At 35.5% G+C, this 19981-nt stretch overlaps 1 protein-coding gene across 2 annotated transcripts in view; it reads left to right on the top strand.

The window, feature by feature from the left end:
- The window catches only part of SLC6A14 (solute carrier family 6 member 14), a 77434-nt gene that overhangs the window by 35212 nt on the left and 22241 nt on the right, over positions 1 to 19981 (top strand). For both annotated transcript variants that reach the window (XM_033118443.1, XM_033118516.1), the window contains exons 8-12: positions 3486 to 3714; positions 5679 to 5804; positions 7004 to 7122; positions 7680 to 7779; positions 8512 to 8621. In XM_033118443.1, coding sequence (XP_032974334.1) covers positions 3486 to 3714; positions 5679 to 5804; positions 7004 to 7122; positions 7680 to 7779; positions 8512 to 8621 — 684 coding nt within the window. The remainder of the gene's footprint in view (positions 1 to 3485; positions 3715 to 5678; positions 5805 to 7003; positions 7123 to 7679; positions 7780 to 8511; positions 8622 to 19981) is intronic.

The following is a 19981-nucleotide window of genomic DNA, read 5'->3' as shown; positions in this document are numbered from 1 at the left end:
CATAATACAGACAGACATGGTTTTGTATTCTTTTGCTTTTTTGCTTCGGGTCGAATAACCTCCTTTAGTATTTCTTGTAGTGAAGGTCCTGTGTTAGAAAATTCCCTCAGCTTTTTTGTCTGGAAACGTCCTTATTCATCCTTCATATCTAAACGATATCTTTGCTGGATGTATTATTCTTGGCTCATAGTTTCTCTCTTTCAATAATTTGAATAATTGATTCCCCTCCCTTCTGGCTTCTAGAGTTCCTGCTGAAAAATCTGATGATAACCTAATGGGCTTTCCTTTATATGTCACTGTCTTCTTTTCCCTGGCTGCCTTGAGGATTCTTTCTTTGTCAAAATTTTTGATAGCTTCAGTACAATGTACGCTGGAGAAGGCCTGTTAGGATTAGGTAATTAGGTGTTCTATTTGCTTCTTGGTTTTGAGGATTCAGTTCTCTCCACAAGTTTGGGAAGTTCTCATCGACTATTTGTTTGAATATAGTCTCCGTTCCCTTCTCCCTTTCTTCTCCTTCTGGAATGCCCATTATTCTTATATTGCTCTTTCTGATGGAGGCTGAAAGTTCTTGTAGAGTCCTTTCATTTCGTTTAAGTCTCAAGTCACTCTCTTCTTCCATCTGTGTCATTTCCAGAGTTCTACCTTCAATGTTAGTGATTCTTTCCTCCATCTGGTCAACTCTATTACCTAAGCTGGCTATTTCATTCTCATTTCTTTTGCTGAGTTCTTAATCTCCAGAAATTCTATTTGATTCTTTTTTTTTTTTTTTAACATTTTCATGTCTTTGGTAAAATGTTCTGTTTGTTCTCTGTGTTTCTGAGTTCATTAAACGGCCTGTCTGTTTTCTTGCATCTCATTGAGTTTTTTCAGAACTGCACTCTTGAGTTCTCTGTAATTTAAGTTGACATATTTCCATGTCTTTATGTTTATTTTCTGGAGACTTTTCATTTTCTTTCTGAGCTGCGTCTTTACCTTGGTTATTCATGGCAATTAATGAATAATTATTTCTCTTCCTAGACTTCTACAGGAGTGGGTTCTGCAACAGGTTGATAGGAAGGGGTCTTTTTTTTGCTTTCCTGTATGTGTTGGTAGAACTTTTTATTTTCTTTCCGACTGCAGCTTTATTCTCTCTCGTGCTATAGTGTTATATTTTCTCTGCACTTTTCCAGCTTCTCACACAATGAGGTAATTCTCTGGAAGGTGGGCTATTCCTCTGTGAGCAGGTCACATGGATCTCAGTACACCACCTCAGCTTAGGGATTTGCAGAACTTTTGAAATTCCAAAGCTCTCCCTGCAGCAGATTCAGAGCCTGTGTCTTTCAGTGGCTCTGTTTAACTGTGCAGGGATCTGCCCTGATAGGTTGGGACAGGAGTGAGTTGGGTTGTGAGAGTTGGTTCTGAGCAATGGCTGCAACCATCAGCACAGCCAGTCCTGTACCCAGGTCTCCCTCCCTTTCACCCGAACTAGTTGGGATGTGAGTCCGTGGCTGTGGGCCACAGTTCTTAGAACTGCAAATATTCTGTTCTTTTGATCTGACACTGCTACTGTTCCCCTTTTAGCACAGGGCAGGAGGTAGTAGTGTGAGGTCTGGGAGGGTAGAGAGGGGTGGCTAGTCTCAGTGCCTAAGGCTTCCGTTCTCTGCTCGGCAGTGAGGGCTTAAACCACCGTTTTCAGCCTTCTTCCCTCAGTCTTTTCTCCGAGGTCTCTGCCATGAGCGTTGGGTTCAGCCATGTTATATGCTCATCTCTCATTCAGGACTGAGAGAGTATACGGGCAGCAATAGCAGTCTGAGTTCTTCCCTGTCCCGCAACTGTGGTAGTTCTGGAGTGCAGGGAGCTCGAAGCTCTGAGCTCCAGTCTGCGTCCTGAGTCCGCACGGCCTGTGTCTTCACACTTCCCGCTTCCCTGCTCCCCTTTCGCCCAATTTTCCCACCTTTAGATGATTTCAGTTGTGTGTCTCTTATCTTGACTGCCTGCTGTAGGGGGAATCCTTTGTGGAATTATATCTGTTCAATTTATTGTAAATTCCAGGGGAGATTTCAAGAGGTGACCTCATTCCACCATTTCTATGACATCCCGGATTTCTAATATGCACAGTGTCAATTAAAGGTGAATTTAAAACAACATTATAAGCTAAACTTTCATTTTTTTTAGGAGAAAATATAGCATAGTACGTTTATGACCTTAGGTTAATGATTTTTTTTTAAATCAGAGAAATCAAGGTCAATACATAAAAGCAAAGATGGACACCTTCAGCTATATTAAAACAACAACAAAATTCTTGGTTCATCCAAAGACACAATGTTAAGAGATTAAAATAATAAGCCAGAAATTGGGAGGAAAAAATTAACATATAGACAAAGGATTAGAATACAAATTACACAAAGTATTCCCAGAGTTCCATTAAGACAAATAAGCCAAACAAATTTGGCAAAAGACATGAACAGAAATTTCACAGAGGAGGTAAAACCTAACTATGGAATATAAACACATAAAAATATGCTAAACCTTATAAGTCATTACATTAATCAACCTTCATTTCAAAGCCACTAGATTAGACCATATTCAAAATTCTGACCAGTGTTAGTAAGGATGTAGAGGAATGGGAAATCTCATAGCTAGCTGGTGGTGTGTGAAGTGGTACAAACCACTTTGAAGAATAATTTGGCAATATTTAGTAAAAAAGATAAAGATTCATATACTCTGTGAGATCACAGTTCCACAACTAGATATGAGGAGACATACAAGAATACTCACAGCTACATTGTTTCTAGTAGCAAAATAATAAACAACCTCAATGTCCATGAACAGAATAAAGTGTTTAAGTGTGGTATACACAGTGGGGCAATACAACAGTGAAAAAATGTTCAAAACTACATGTATTTAACCAAACCATATGAGTTTACTTATATTCTTTCATTTTTGACTTACAAAGTTGAAATTTCAGATTGATAAAGGATAAATCTCATACAATACTGAATGAAAAAATTGTATAAGATTGCATACATTAAGAAAACTTTTCTATAAATTCAAAAGCATGCAAAGCTAAATGCCTTGTGTTTATGTTTACATATTTATGTGGTAAAAATATAAAGAAAAACAAGAAAATGATAAATACAGAAGTCCAGATAGCAGTTATCACCAGAGGTTGGAAAGGTGATATGATCAGGAAGGGGCGTACAGGGTCTTTACAAAACTGATTCCAAAGGTTGGCTGGTTACCTCAGTTGGTTAGAGCGTGGTGCTGATAACACCAAGGTTGCTGGTTCGATCCTCACATGGGCCACTGTGAGCTTCGCCTTCCTTAACAAACAAACAAACTAACAAACAAAAACTGATAACATTGTATTTCTTAAGCTGAGTAGTGAGTACTTGGGTGTTTATTTAATTGTTATTTATAATATTTATTCATTTGTATATATGAAATATTTTATGCAAATAAAAATTAAGAATGTATGTTTTTAAATATTAAATTTTCTCTTATAGGTTTGGAAAGATGCTGCCACTCAGATATTTTACTCCCTTTCAGTGGCTTGGGGTGGCTTAGTTGCTCTATCATCTTACAATAAGTTCAATAACAACTGCTTCTCAGATGCCATTGTGGTTTGTTTGACAAACTGCCTCACTAGTGTGTTTGCTGGATTTGCTATTTTTTCTATATTGGGACACATGGCTCACATATCTGGAAAAGAAGTCTCTCAAGTTGTAAAATCAGGTATGGAATGCTATATATTATTGACTTTGATTAATTAAATATAGCTCATTTGAGGGACACTCATATTTTACAGCATTTACTTAAAGTGCTCAAAATTTAGAGTATTGCATTTTCTGTCTCATTTCATTTTGTATAGCTTCATTGTTTTAATGATGGAATAATTCTTAGGTGATCTGAAAAAACAATACTATATTTGGGATCAATTCTTTTTAAGAAGACTTTTTTTTTTGAATTTTGTTTAGTCCTTAATATGAACTACTTACTGCATAATTGCAAGTATCAGGCATCATGCTTAGCACTTTATGTATATTATCTTAATTTATGCATATATATGCATATATGTATATATATGCATATATATATATGCATATGCATATATATATGCATATATATATATGCATATATGTGTATATATATATATATATATATATATATATAGCCAAAAAATGTATACTTTTTTAAAATTAAAGTTTATTGGGGTGACAATGTTTAGTAAAGTTACATAGGTTTCAGGTGTACAATTCTGTAATACATCATCTATATCACACTGTGTGTTCACCACACAGAGTCAGTTCTCGTTAGTGCTTACCAGAGGGTGGGGGTGAGGGAGGTGGTAGAGGAGGATAAAAGCGATCAAATGTATGGTGTACACACATTTTAAGAAAAGAAAAGTGTATTAAAATTGTAATACTCAATATATATTGATAACAAAAGATGAATACAAGTCACGTTTGACTTCTGCAATTACAAGAGGTGCTCAAAGTGGTTACCATCAGTGTCCAGACACTTCTGATTACAGCAAACTGCTGCTTGAGCAACGTTGACCAAAGTGTCCACTTATATTCATTTTTGGCACCCTGATATATACATCTTTTATTCATATATATATAAGAGAAACTATATAGTCTGTAGTCTGTATCTATCATCTATCTATCTATCTATCTATCTATCTATCATCTTCTATTCCTCTATGTACAATTATAGCATTGGGTCTGAATTTTTAAAACACATTAATATAATATACATAGAAACCCAAGTGACTTTGATTGTCCAGCTTGAAAGTAATCTGATTAATGAACTTCCTAATTGTAAAGACATTAGCTAAGGATGCTTAATTACTTGGCTAAAGAGTCTTAGGAAAATAATTCTAGATTATTTTAAGTAGGAATTCCTTACTAAATTTTTATTTATGGTTAATATCATTTGATGGAGAGACAGATGAATGAAAATAGAATGTTAGGATTAGAAGGGACCTTGGAGATCATCTAGTGTCCAGCTGTTCATTTACAGAGGATTGGATGGATGTGCAGAAATGTTATCTCTTGCAGAAGATTAAATAATTATGAAGTGACAGAGCCTAGACTAGAAGCAAATTCTCCTGTATCCTATGTCAGTCTTCTGGGAGGTTGGAGAAAATTAAAATACTTAAAACTAAGTATCATGTAATATAATTGAATTTTTAGAAATCTAGAAAGGTAACATACATCACATCGAAAATAAGATTCAATTCTGATTCTTGGTAGACATTTGGAGAGATGGTTGAAGACTAAAAAGTTAGTTCCATAAACATATCTTTTTTGGTAGTATAATTGTTTTAGAATTTCTGGGCTAAGATAGGGTTACCTAATTTAGGTTTCTGGACTTTAAGAAAGTTGTTATTCTTCGTCAATCTTAAAAAAATAAAATCAGTTAAACAAAATCATTGAAATAATTTAGATTTCTCATATAAGAAATGTACCATTTACAAAATTGATCTCACTAGCTTAATTTATGTCACACGTTCACATTATCACATCATAGAAAAACCAAGTCAAAAATTTTTTAAAGTAAAATAGTTGCTAAAGAATGTGGATTGGGTTGCCAAATTAAAATGAGATTGCTCTAGTATCTTATTTGGAAAATGTCCAACTATGTGAATTTTCTTTGTAACTAATTTAAATTAAAGTACCATACATTTTTCTTAGGTTTTGATTTGGCATTCATTGCTTATCCAGAAGCTCTAGCCCAACTTCCAGGTGGGCCATTTTGGTCCATATTGTTTTTCTTCATGCTTTTGACTTTGGGTCTCGACTCTCAGTTTGCTTCCATTGGTAAGTAATACTCCCAGTGTTAACCTATCCCTCTTATATTGTACTCATGTTTCCTGCACTTAATAATATCCCTTTCTTACCCTTGTTTCCTCCCCTAGCATTTACTCTCAAAATGATCTTTCTGAAATTCTTTTTAACTTAAATTTTAAAAATATAAAGTACTCATGTATAGCCATCCAAGAGGGAAAAGTATTAATATTTTATCATATTTGCTTCAGATATTTTTTAGGAAAATAAAATGTTACAGATAAATTTGAAGTCCCCTATTTCTCTCCCGCTAATATAATTCACATTTCTTCCTTCCTAGAAGCAACCATCACCATGGATGATGTATGTTACTCAGTCCATGTTTGTATACAATTTATATGTACCCATAAGTAACAAAAAATTTGAAATGTTCACATAAATATGTGAACATATTTATCATTTTGACAGTTGTCATTTGTATATATTATGAATGTCTGTTGATGTACAGACGTATAGATCTAGTTAATTCACAATCTGTTGCCATAATGATGGGTATTTGGATTATTTCCAGTTCTTAAAATGTACACTGCTGAAATGATTATTCTTGCCCATGGCTCTATGTACATATCAGAATTTTCCCTAGGGTGCATGACTAGAAATTACGAAACAGCTTTTATTTTATCAACTTCTTACATGAGACAGCTTAATAGCTTATTATTTACAGCATAAATTCCAGGCTCCTCTAATTGACTTTCAAAGCCCTCAAAAATTTCAAACACGTTTCTTAATCCTACACTTATACATCCTTCTACTTTTAGCCAGTATCCTGTTTCGTGAACACATTTATTTCTTAAACCTGGAAGGCCTTTCTGTCTCCATGCATTTGTACAAATAGGCACCTTATTTAAAAGTTGTACTAGAATTCTTCTGTCCCTATAACTTTCAAACTACTTCAGCCCTTGGGGACCTGTTACTTTATAGTTGTTACCAATGACAACCTTATCAAATAGACTAAAAATGACAAATTGAGCTGCATTTGATTTTTATCAGAACTGAGAAAGGGTGACTGCCAAGAGAAAGGACCCTATTGTTTTTCAAAAGCGTGGAGTAGGGGCCAGACTATATTCTCAACATATATTTATAAATTTCATTAATCGAAGTTGAATTCTGTGATTAAACTTATTGGCAAATGAGTTGACCTATAACACGCCATTTTATTTTCCCTTCCGAAGAAACGATTACAACAACGATTCAAGATTTATTTCCTAAAGTGATGAAGAAAATGAGGGTTCCCATAACTTTGGGTTGCTGCTTGGTTTTGTTTCTCCTTGGTCTCGTCTGTGTAACTCAGGTATATTTTAGTATTTTTTATAGACAAAACATTATTTGGAACATACTTTGTAATAATCTAAATGAGGAAACCAAGGTTTAAAAGGATGTTTAATGACAAATCTAAGTCTGACTTAGATGAAGTTTTTCTGTTTTAGCCTAGACTTCCCCCCCATTATAGCACAATTTCAATCATAAGTATATTTGACAGAGGGGGAGGAGGCCCAATAATGGTCAGTTTTCCCAATTGCAATAAAGTTACAGACTTTAAACATACAGTATATTTCTTGGCCGCTACTACAGAACACACAGACACTGCATTTTATTTTGGTAATCAACTATTCTAAATGCTTATTTTTCCCCCAAGTGACTCAGTACAAGATAAAAGATGCATCATTTTTGAAATATTTAAATCCACATTTGGGTTCACATTTGAAAATATTAATTTTTGCATTTTTGGCAGAGGTGAAACCAAGGAGCATACAGTAAAATCAAATTAATAGATTCAATTTGAATGTCACATCAATCATAAAAAGTAATTAAAACTATACTTAAAAGTAATTGATTTTTTTTTGGTAGGCTGGAATTTACTGGGTTCATCTGATTGACCACTTCTGTGCTGGATGGGGCATTTTGATTGCAGCTATCCTGGAAGTAATAGGAATCATCTGGATTTATGGTAAATAATGACTATACAGTTATCTACATATTTTATTAAGATTCCTTTTCATTATGCGTACTATAATAGTAAAGTATAACCTAACTGGGCAAAAACATATGAATAAAATGTAAAGCTGGAATACAAAGAACAGAATAAATGAGCAAACTAAACAGAAACAGTCTCAGAAATATAGAGAAAAATCTGATGCTTGCTAGATGGGAGAGGGGTGGGGATGAGGGAGAAGGTGAGGGGATTAGAAAGCACACATTGGTAGCCACAATATTGCCATAGGGATACGAAAGACAGTTTGGGGAGTATATAATAATGATAATAATGTTGCAAAGATTTTGTAGGATGTCAGATGGGCACTTGTCTTATTACGGAGACAGTGCAGATACCTGACCGCTGAGACAGTGTAGATACCTGAAACTGAAGCTGAATAATATTGAATGTCAACTATAATTTAATATATATATAGTCACAGGATGTGGAGTACAGCATAAGGAAGAGAGTTAATGGAATTGTAACAGCTATATACGATGTCAGATGATTAGTAGATTGGGGGAGAGGGGTTATCACTTTCTGAGGGGTGTAAATGTCTAACTATTACACCTGAAACTAATAAAAAATATAAAGGTGTATGTGTCATTGCTGCAGTATAGGAAAATGTTCAGATAGAAAATTTGGGGCCACAATGAGTAAGGGAGAAAAACATGAGCAAGGGCTGAATGCACATTTTTTTTTTTTAAGGAGGGAACAGATTCATTGAAGATATAGAAATGATGATTGGAGCAAAAAGGTGGATATTCTGGCTATGGTGGAGAGCTTGCTGGTTTGCCATTACACCTATCCTTTTGATCGTAAGTATTAATAAGTCATGAATTTGGTATCAATAATATGTATTTAAATATTTCTGAGATAAACTTGAAGAATAACTCACATTTGAATAATAAGACAAATTAATGTCATAAATTAATGATTTTTAACTTCTGCTTTATGACTGGTACCTCCAACTTGCCTAATTAAAATGCCTTTGCAGTATTATTTTTGAGGCCATAGGTTTAAATATTTACCATTTGAGAAAATAAACAGGCTTCTATAGATTTAAAAGTCCTAAATACTTAAAAATTACCTGTAGGAAAAATAAAAATAAATCGTTTGTTTGTTCATTCCCTAAAAAATATATTGTGACATATACAATCTGCTAGGTACAGAAAATAAAAATATATATAAGACCCATACTCTGCCTTCAAGGCATTCAATCTAAATATACTAATTGCTAAAAATCAATATTCAGATTTTAATGCATGTCTTTTCTCTTTATGGGTGGTACTTAGTATACGAAATTATTAAAATAAATTCACCTGTGTCAGTAGAGGCAATAGTTTATGTTAATAAATTCAACAATTGGTGCTATTTAAGAGCTGAGGGAAAGCAAAAGATAGCATAACATATAGACATGCTATCTTTAAATAACAGTACAGGGCAGTAAATGGCTGGATGTCAAAATAAACATTTAATGGGATGGAGAATTATTATCTATTAGAGATGAGGGTGGGGTGTCACAGTGGCAAAGCTACATAGAAGATGTGATATAGTTCTCATTGTCCTCATGCTTCATAGGTTTTCCTATTAAAAGCCATTAGATAACTTGATCTAGAATTTGCTTCACATCTGAAGTACCAAGCTTGTTTTTAGAGTGTGTTGTTTTATTTTTTTAACATTATAAGATCAGTTTCCAGTTATGAACAGTTTGGAACTGGATGTGCTGAATTAAAATATCTGAATGCCCTATATCTTCTTGGCTTGATCCCTTTATCATTTTGTAATGTTCTTCTTTGTCTCTAATTATAGCCTTCATTTTAAAATTTATTTTGTCTGATATAAATATTGCTACCCCAACTTTTTTCTCATTTCCATTTGTGTGAAATATCTTTTTCCATACCTTTACTTTCAGTCTATGTCTGTCTTTCTGTCTGAGGTGGGTTTCTTGTAGACTGCATATGCATGGGTCTTGTTTTCTTATCCATTCAGCTACCCTAAGTCTTTTGATTGGAGAATTTAATCCATTTACATTTAAAGTGATTATTGATAGGTACATAGTTATTGCCATTTTATTATTCATATTTTAATCTTCTTTTGTTTGTTGAGGATTTTTTGTCTATGTTCATCAGGGATATCAGCCTATAGTTTTCCTTTTTTGTAACGTCTGTCTGGTTTTGGAATCACAGTAATGGTGGCCTCACGGAATGCACTCAGGAACCTTCCCACCTTTTGATATTTTTTGTAATAATTTGAGAAGAGTAAGTTGTAATTATTTTTTGAATATTTTGTAAAATATGAATGTGAAGCCATCTAGTCCCGGACTTTTGTTTATTGGACTCTTGTTGATTACTGAATCAATTTCATTAGTAGTAATCTGTTTGTTCAGGTTATCTGTTTCTTGATTTATCCTTGGAAGATCGTATGCTTCCAGGAATTTATCCATTTCTTCAAGATTTTCCAGTCGTTTTTTTCTTTTTTCTTTTTTTTCTTTTTTTTTTTTTTGTTGCATATTGTTGCTCTGAGTATTTTCTCTAATTTTTTTTTGGTATTTTTGTGGTGTCCATTGTCACTTCTCCTCTTTCATATTTGATTTTATTTATTTGGGTCTTTTATTCTTGACAAGTCTGGTTAAAGTTTTGTCAAATTTAAAACTTGATCAAAATGGCGGTGTGGGGTGAGCGTCTGGAAATCTGCCCTGGAATTTACAACAAATGAAACAGCTATAACTCCACAAAGGACTCCATGCACAGAAGACAGGAAAGAAGAAGAGGCTCACTACTGAATTCACCGAAAGGTGGGCAAATTGCACGAACATGTGAGGAAGAAAGGGAGAAGTGTGGAGACGGAGCCCCTACGGCACATGACACAAACTTAGCTCCGTGCTCCCAGCTCGCTGCATCCCGGAACTACCGCAGCTGTGGGAAAGGAAAGAACTCGGACTGCTAGGACTCCATTTATGGCCTATGGGGCTCAGGGGATAGCATATAACACGGCTGAACCCAATGCTTACGGCAGAGACTTTGGAGCAAAGACTGAAGGAAGAAGGCTGAAAACAGAGGTTTAAGCCCTCACTGCCACAAAGAACCGAAGCTTAAGGCACTGAGACTAGCCGCCACCTCCCTATCCTCCCAGAGCTTGCCCCACCCCCACCTGTCCAGTGCTAGAACTGGAACAGTAGCAGTGTTAGATCAAAACAACAGAATATATATTTGCAGTTCTGAGAACTGTGGTCCGCAGACAAAGATTCGCAGCCCAACTAATTCTGGCAAAAAGAGGGAGCTGTGGAAACAGACTGGCTGTGGTGGTGATCACTGCAATTGCTCTGGGCCACCTCTCACAACTCACTCTGCCCCTATCCCCACCTATCTGGGTGGATCTCTGCAGGAGTAAATAGAACTGCTGAAACTCAGGGGCTCTGAATCTGGTGCAGGAAGAGCATTGGAACTTCAAAAGCTCTCTGAATCCCCAAGGGACACGGTGTCCTATGACACAAGGGAACTGGTAATAGGGAAGAATCCTGCCTTCCAGGGAATCCCCTCATTGTGTGAGAAGCAGGAATAGTGCAGAGAAAACATAACACTACAGTGTAAGAGAGAAAAACGGGCTGCAGTCAGAGAAAAAATAAAACATTCTACTAGCAAGTACTGGAAAACAAAAGAAAGACCACTTCCTATCAACCTGTTGCAGAACCCACTCCTGTAGATGTCTAAGAAGAGACATAATAAATCAGTAATTGCCATGACTAACCAAGGCAACAAGACAGCTCAGAAAGAAAGTGAAAATTCTCCAGAAAATGAACTTAAAAATATAGAAATATGTGACTTAAATGACAGGGAATTCAAGATTGCAGTTCTGAAAAAACTCAATGAGATGCAAGAAAGTACAGAAAGGCAGTTCAATGAACTCAGAAACACAATCAAAGAACATGAGCATTCTACGAAAGAGATTGAAATTTTCAAAAAGAACCAAATAGAATTTCTGGAGATTAAGAACTCAATAGAAGAAATTAGGAATGAAATAGCCAGCTTAGGCAGTAGAGTAGACCAGATGGAGGAAAGAATCAGTGACATAGAAGATAGAAACCTGGAAATGACACAGATGAAAAAAGAAAGAGACTTGAGACTTAAAAGAAATGAAAGAACTCTACAAGAACTTTCTGACTCCATCAGAAAGAGCAATATAAGTATAATTGGCATACCAGAAGGAGAAGAAAGAGAGAAGGGAACAAAGAGTATATTCAAACAAATATTTGATGAGAACTTCCCAAACTTGTGGACAGAACTGGATCCTCGAATCCAACAAGCAAATAGAACACCTAATTACCTCAATCCCAACAAACCTTCTCCAAGGCACATTGTATTGAGGCTGTCAAATATCTATGACAAAAAAAGTATCCTCAAGGCAGCCGGGGAAAAGAAGACGGTAGCATACAAAGGCAAGCCCATTAGATTATCATCAGATTTTTCAGCAGAAACTCTACAAGCCAGGAGGGAGTGGAAACAAATATTCAAACTATTGAAAGAGAGAAATTATGAGCCAACAATAATATACACAGCAAAGATATCCTTTAGATGTAAAGGAGGAATAAAGACCTTTCCAGACATACAGAAGCTGAGGGAATTTTCTAATACACGACCTGCACTACAAGAAATACTAAAAGGAGGGTATTTGACCACCATCAACAGGGACAAATTGTGGGAACCAAAACATAATAAAGGGGGAGAGTAAGCGCCTGAATCAGAATATTAGAATGGAGAAAGAAAGTGTACTGAAGAAAATGGAATACTCTAAATACCAAACTTTCTTTTACATAAACTTAATGGTAAGCAATCAAAAAAATCCAGACCTGAAATATATACTTCAATAAAAGAAGAAACAGAGGGAAACATCATAGAATGCCACCACACAGAAATAACAAAAAAACCCCACAAAAACAAATAGGCAAAGAAACCATGGAGACACAATCTTACCAGAAAACTAACGATAGAATGATAGGAAATTCTCACATATCAATAATCACCCTAAATGTAAATAGACTGAACTTACCAATAAAAAGACAGAGTACCAGATTGGATCAAAAAACTAAACCCAACCATATGCTGTCTCCAAGAGACACGTCTCAGCTACAAGAACAAGCATAGACTCAAAGTGAAAGGGTGAAAATTGACACCCCACGCAAATGATACCCAGAGAAAATCAGGTGTAGCTATAATTATATCACATGAAACAGACTTCAGGGTGAAAAAGATAACAAGAGACAAAGATGGACACTTCATAATGGTAAAGGGGACTAAACAACAAGAAGATATAACAGTCATCAATATTTATGCCTCCAATCAGGGAGCACCGAAATATACCAAGCAACTACTAACATAAGTAAAGGGAGAAATTGAGCAAAACAGAATTATACTAGGGGACCTAAATACATCATTAATAGCTATGGATAGATCATCCAAACAGAAAATAAATAAGGAAATACCAGCCCTAAATGACACATTAGCTGAAATGGACATAATTGGCATTTATAGAGCACTTCATCTGAAAACATCAGACTATACATTTTTTTCTAGTGTACATGGAACATTCTCAAGGATAGACCATATATTGGGACATAAAACTAACCTCAGCAAATTTAAGAATATTTAAGTCATACCAAGCATATTTTCTGATCACAAGTCTTTGAAATTGGATATTAACTGCAAAAAGAAAGCAGGAAAAAACACAAACACATTGAGATTAAACAACATAATTCTAAAGAACGACCAGGTCAAAGAAGAAATTAGAGGAGAGATTAAAAGATACATAGAAACATATGACAATGAAAATACATCCTACCAAAATTTTTGGGCTGCAGCAAAAGCAGTTTTAAGAGGGAAATTTATATCATTACAGGCCTATCTCAAGAATCAAGAAAAATCCCTAATAAATAACCTCACGTTACACCTTAAAGAGCTAGAAAAGAAGAACAAATGAACCTCAGGTCACCTGATGAAAGGAAATAATAAAAATCAGAGCAGCAGTAAATGAAATAGGAACAAAAAGACAACAGAAAAGATTAATGTAACAAAGAGCTGGTTCTTTGAAAAGATTAACAAAATTGACAAGCCCTTGGCTAGGCTCACTAAGATAAAAAAAGAGAAGTCACTAATAAAATCAGAAATGAAAAAGGGGAAGTTATAACGGATGCCCCAGAAATACAAAGGATTATCCAAGAATACTATGAAGGACTTTATGCCACCAAATTCAGTAACCTAGAAGAAATGAACAAGTTCTTAGAAACATACACCTTCCTAGGCTGAACCATGAAGAACTGGAAAATCTAAACAGACCGACCACCAGTAACGAAATTGAATCACTCATCCAAAACCTTCCCAAAAGCAAAAGTCCGGGACCAGATGGCTTCACTAGTGAATTCTACCAAACCTTCAAAGAGTATCTAATGTTCAATCCTGCTCAAACTCTTCCAAAAAATTGAACAAGAGACAGTACTCCCTAACCCATTTTATGAGGCCAACATTACCCTGATACCAAAACCTGGCAAGGACAACACAAGAAAAAAGAGAACTACAGACAAATATCTCTGATGAATACAAATGCAAAAATCCTAAACAAAATTCTAGCAAATCGAATGCAACAATGCATTAAAAAGATCATTCATCACGACCAAGTGGGGTTCATCCCAAGGGCACAAGGGTGGATAAACATTCGCAAATCCATTAATGTGATAAATCACATACACAACATAAATGACAAAATCATATGTTTATATCAATTGATGCAGAAAAATCATTTGCAAAAAGAATAAAATACCTAGGAATAAAGTTAACCAAGGATGTTGAAGACCTATATGCTGAAAACTACAAGATATGTTTAAAAGAAATTGAAGACAGAAAGAAATGGAAAAACATTCCGTGCTCATGGATTGGAAGAATCAACATAGTTAAAATGGCCATATCACCCAAAGCAATATACAGATTTAATGCTATCCCCATCAAAATTGTAATGGCATTTTTAAAGAAATAGAACAAAAAATCATCAGATTTGTTTGGAAACACAACAGACCATGAATAGCCAGAGCAATCTTAAGAAAAAAGAATAATGCTGGAGGTATCACACTCCCTGACTTTAGCTAGTACTACAGGACAACAATAATCAAAACAGCATGGTATTGGCAGAAAAACAGACACGTAGACCAACGGAATAGAATTGAGAACCCAGAAATAAACCTCCATAAACATGGGCAGAAAATTTTTGACAAAGAAGCAAAACACATATAATGGAGAAAAGACAGCCTCTTCAATAAATGGTGCTGGGAGAATTGGAAAGCCATGTGCAAAAGAATGACACTGGACAGCTATCTGTCACCATGTACCAAATTAATTCAAAATGGATCAAAGACTTAAGCATAAGACCTGACAAAATAAGCTGCATAGAAGAAAACATAGGTACTAAACTTATGGACCTTGGGTTCAAAGAGCATTTTATGAATTTGACTCCAAAGGCAAGGGTAGTAAAAGCTAAAATAAATGAATGGGACTATATGAAACTTAAAACCTTCTGTACAGCAAAAAAAAACCATCGACAAAAGAAAGAGGCAACCAACTGAATGGAAGAAGATTTTTGCAAACAGTGCCTTCGAGAAGGGGCTAATATCCAAAATATACAAGGAACTCATGCAATTCAACAAGAAAAAAACAAACAACCCAATTGAAAAATGGGCAGAGAACCTGAAGAGATATTTCTCCAAAGAGGACATACAAATGGCAAATAGACATGAAAAAATGCTCAACATCACTAATCTTCAGAGAAATGCAAATAAAATCCACAATGAGATATGACCTCACCACAGCCAGAATGGCAATCATCAACAAGACAAATAGTAACAAGTGTTCGAGAGGCTGTGGAGAAAAAGGAACCGTCATACACTGTTGGTGGGAATGCAGACTGGTGCAGCCGTTATGGAAGGCAGTGTGCAGGTTCCTCAAAAAATTACGAATAGAATTACCCTATGACCCAGCAATCCCTCTCCTGGGTATCTACCCAAAAATTTGAAAACATTTATACATAAAGACACGTGTGCTCCAATGTTCATTGCAGCTTTGTTTATGGTGGCCAAGACATGGAAACAACCAAAATGTCCTTCGATAGATGAATGGATAAAGAAGTTGTAGTATATGTACACAATGGAATATTATACGGCTTTAAGAAAAGATTATATAGGAACATTTGTGACAGCATGGATGGATCTTGAGAGTATAATGCTAAGCGAAATAAGTCAGACAGAAAAAGCAGACAACCATATAATTTCACTGATATGTGCTATATAAACCCAAAACAACAAAAGAACAAGACAAACAAATGAGAAACAAAAACTCATAGACACAGACAATAGTTTAGTGGTTACCAGAGGGTAAGGGTGATGGGGTGTGGGAGATGAGGGTATGAGGGATCAAATATATAGTGATGGAAGGAGAACTGACTCTGGGTGGTGATCATACAATGGGATTTATAGATGATATAATACAGAATTGTACACCTGAAATCTAGGTAACTTTCCTAAGAAATGTCACCCCAATAAACTTTAATTAAAAAAAAATGGCACAGCAGACCAGATGGATTTAATTGATGTTTTTAAAGCAGTTCATCTCAATGCTGCAGAATATACATTTTTCTTAAATGCACATAGAACAGTTCCCAAGATAGACCACATATCAGGCCACCAAACAAGTCTCAATAAATGTAAGAAGACTGAAATCATATCAAGCATCTTTTCTGACAACAGTGGCATAAAACTAGTAATCAATTACAGGAATGAAACTGAAAAACACACAAACCTATGGAGGTTAAATAACATGCTAGTAAATAACGAATGTGTGAACAATGAGATCAAGAAAGAAATAAAAATATACATCAAGACAAATGAAAACACAATACTGAGGGTTGCTAGATGGGCGGGGGGGGTGGGGGGTGGGGGGGAGGGTGAGGGGATTGGAGGGCAGTCGGTGACCACAGGATGGCCACGGGGTTTGAAAATTAATCTGGGGAACGTAATTTGGTGGTTACCAGAGCGTAAGGGGGTTGGGGGGTGGGGGATGAGGGTGAGGGGGATCAAATGTACGGTGATGGAAGGGGAGCTGACTCTGGGTGGTGAACACACAGTGTGATTTATGGATGATGTGATACAGAATTGCACAACTGAAATCTATGTAATTCTACTAACAATTGTCACCCCAATAAATTAAAAAAAAAAAAAAAAAACAAAACAAACAAACAAAAAAAAACCACAATGACCCAAAGTCTATGGGACACAGCAAAAGCCATCTTAAGAGAGAAATCCATAGTAATGCAGGCCTATCTAAAGAAACAAGAAAAATCTCAAATCAACAGTCTATCTCTACATCTAAGGGAACTGGAAAAAAGAATAACAAACAAAAGTGAGTTCAAGAAAGGAAATCATAAAAATCAGGCTGGAACAAAACGAAATAGAGATGCAGAAAACAATACAAAAGATCAATGAAACCAAGAGTCGTTTTTTGAAGAGGTAAACAAAATTGATGAAACTTTTTTAAAAAATAAAGTTTATTGGGGTTACAATTGTTAGTAAAGTTACCTAGATTTCAGGTGTACAATTCTGTACTACCTCATCTATAAATCCCATTGTATGTTCAACACCCAGAGTCAATTCTCCTTCCATCACTATATATTTGATCCCCTTTACCCTCACCTACCACCCCCTGCCCCCTTACTCTCTGGTAACCACTAAACTATTGTCTGTGTCTATGAGTTTTTTTTTATGTTGATTCTTAATATTTATAAATGATTTTCCGTTTTTTTTTTAATTTATTGTGGTCACAATTGTTAGTAAAATTACATAGATTTCAGGTGTACAATTCTGTATTACATCATCTATAAATCCCATTGTGTGTTCACCACCCAGAGTCAGTTCTCCTTCCATCACTATATTTGATCCCCCTTACCCTCATCTCCCACCCCCCACCCCCCTTACCCTCTGGTAACCACTAAACTCTTGTCTCTGTCTATGAGTTCTTGTTTCTCATTTGTTTGTCTTGTTCTTTTGTTGTTTTTGGTTTATATACTACATATCAGTGAAGTCATATGGTTCTGTGCTTTTTCTGTTTGACTTATTTCGCTTAGCATTATACTCTCAAGATCCATGCATGTTGTCACAAATGGTCCTATTTCATCTTTTCTTAACGCCGAAAAGTATTCCAATGTGTATATATACCACAACTTCTTTATCCATTCATCTATCGAAGGACATTTTGGTTGTTTCCGTGTCTGGGGCACCGTAAATAAAGCTCTGAAGAATATTGGAGCACACGTGTCTTTATGGATAAATGTTTTCAGATTTTTTTGGGTAGATACCCAGGAGAGGGATTGCTGGGTCATAGGGTAATTCTATTCGTAATTTTTTGAGGAACCTGCACACTGCCTTCCATAACGGCTGCACCAGTCTGCATTCCCACCAACAGTGTATGAGGGTTCCTTTTTCTCCACAGCCTCTCCGACGCTTGTTACTATTTGTCTTGTTGATGGTAGCCATTCTGACTGGGGTGAGGTGATATCTCATTGTGGTTTTTATTTGCATTTCTCTGATGATAAGTGATGTTGAACATTTTTTCATATGTCTATTTGCCATTTGTATGTCCTCTTTAGAGAAATGTCTCTTCAGGTCCTGTGCCCATTTTTCAATTGGTTTGTTTGTTTTTTTGTTGTTGAATTGCATGAGTTCCTTGTATATTTTGGATATTAGCCCGTTCTCGAAGGCACTGTTTGTAAAAATCTTCTCCCATTCAATCGGTTGCCTCTTTATTTTGTCGATGGTTTCTTTTGCTGTGCAGAAGGTTTTAAGTTTCATATAGTCCCATTCTTTTATTTTAGCTTTTACTTCCCATGCCTTTGGAGTCAAATTCATAAAATGCTCTTTGAACCCAAGGTCCATAAGTTTAGTACCTATTTTTTCTTCTATGCAGTTTATTGTGTCAGGTCTAATGCTTAAGTCTTTGATCCATTTTGAATTATTTTTGATACATGTTGACAGATAGCAGTCCTGTTCCATTCTTTTGCCAGTGGCTTTCCAATTCTCCCAGCACCATTTATTGAAGAGGCTGTCTTTTCTCCATTGCATGTTTTTGCTTCTGTGTCAAAAATTATCAGTCCATATTTATGTGGCTTTATCTCTGAGTTCTCAATTGTATTCCATTGGTCTATGTTTCTGTTTTTCTGCCAACACCATGCTGTTGTGATTATTGTTGCCCCGTAGTAGAAGCTGCAGTCAGGGAGTGTGATACCTCCAGTATTGTTCTTTTTCTTAAGATAGTTTTGGCTATTCGGGGTCTTTTGTGGTTCCAAAGAAATCTGATGACGTTTTGTTCTATTTCTTTAAAAAACGGCGTTGGGATTTTGATGGGGATTGCATTATATCTGCATATAGCTGCGGGTAATATGGCCATTTTAACAATGTTGATTCTTCCCATCCATGAGCATGTAATGTCCTTCCGTTTTTTTGTGTCTTCCTCAATTTCTTTTAAAAATGTGTCATAGTTTTCAGCATATAGGTTTTTCACATCCTTGGTTAAGTTTATTCCTAAGTATTTTATTCTTTCGCTGCAATTGCAAAAGGAATTAGTGTTTTTTTAAATTTCTTTTTCTGAGATTTCATTGTTAGTATATAGGAATGCAATGCACTTTGTACGTTGATTTTGTACCTGGAAACTGTACTGTATTCGTTGATTTTTTCTAATAGCTTTTTGGTGGAATCTTTAGGGTTTTCTATATATAGTATCATGTCATCTGCAAAGAGTAACAATTTAACTTCTTCATTCCAATTTGGATGCCTTTTATTTCTTTCTCTTGCCTGATTGCTGTGGTGAGGACATCCAACACTATGTTGAAAAGCAGACGTGATAGGGGACATCCCTGTCGTGTTCCTGAATGTACAGCAAAGGGCTTCAGTTTTTCACCATTAATTATGAGATTAGCTGAGGTTTGTCATATATTGACTTGATTATGTTAATGTCTTCCTTCTCTACCTTTTTTATTAAGTGTTTTAATTATACATGGATGTTGTATATTGTCAAGTGCTTTTTCTGCATCAATTGATATAATCATATATTTTTGCCCTTTATTTTATTTATGTGATGTACCACATTGA

Source organism: Rhinolophus ferrumequinum, chromosome X (genome assembly GCF_004115265.2).
Source record: "Rhinolophus ferrumequinum isolate MPI-CBG mRhiFer1 chromosome X, mRhiFer1_v1.p, whole genome shotgun sequence".
Taxonomy (NCBI): Eukaryota; Metazoa; Chordata; class Mammalia; order Chiroptera; family Rhinolophidae; genus Rhinolophus; species Rhinolophus ferrumequinum.
This window is presented reverse-complemented; position numbering and strand designations above follow the sequence as displayed.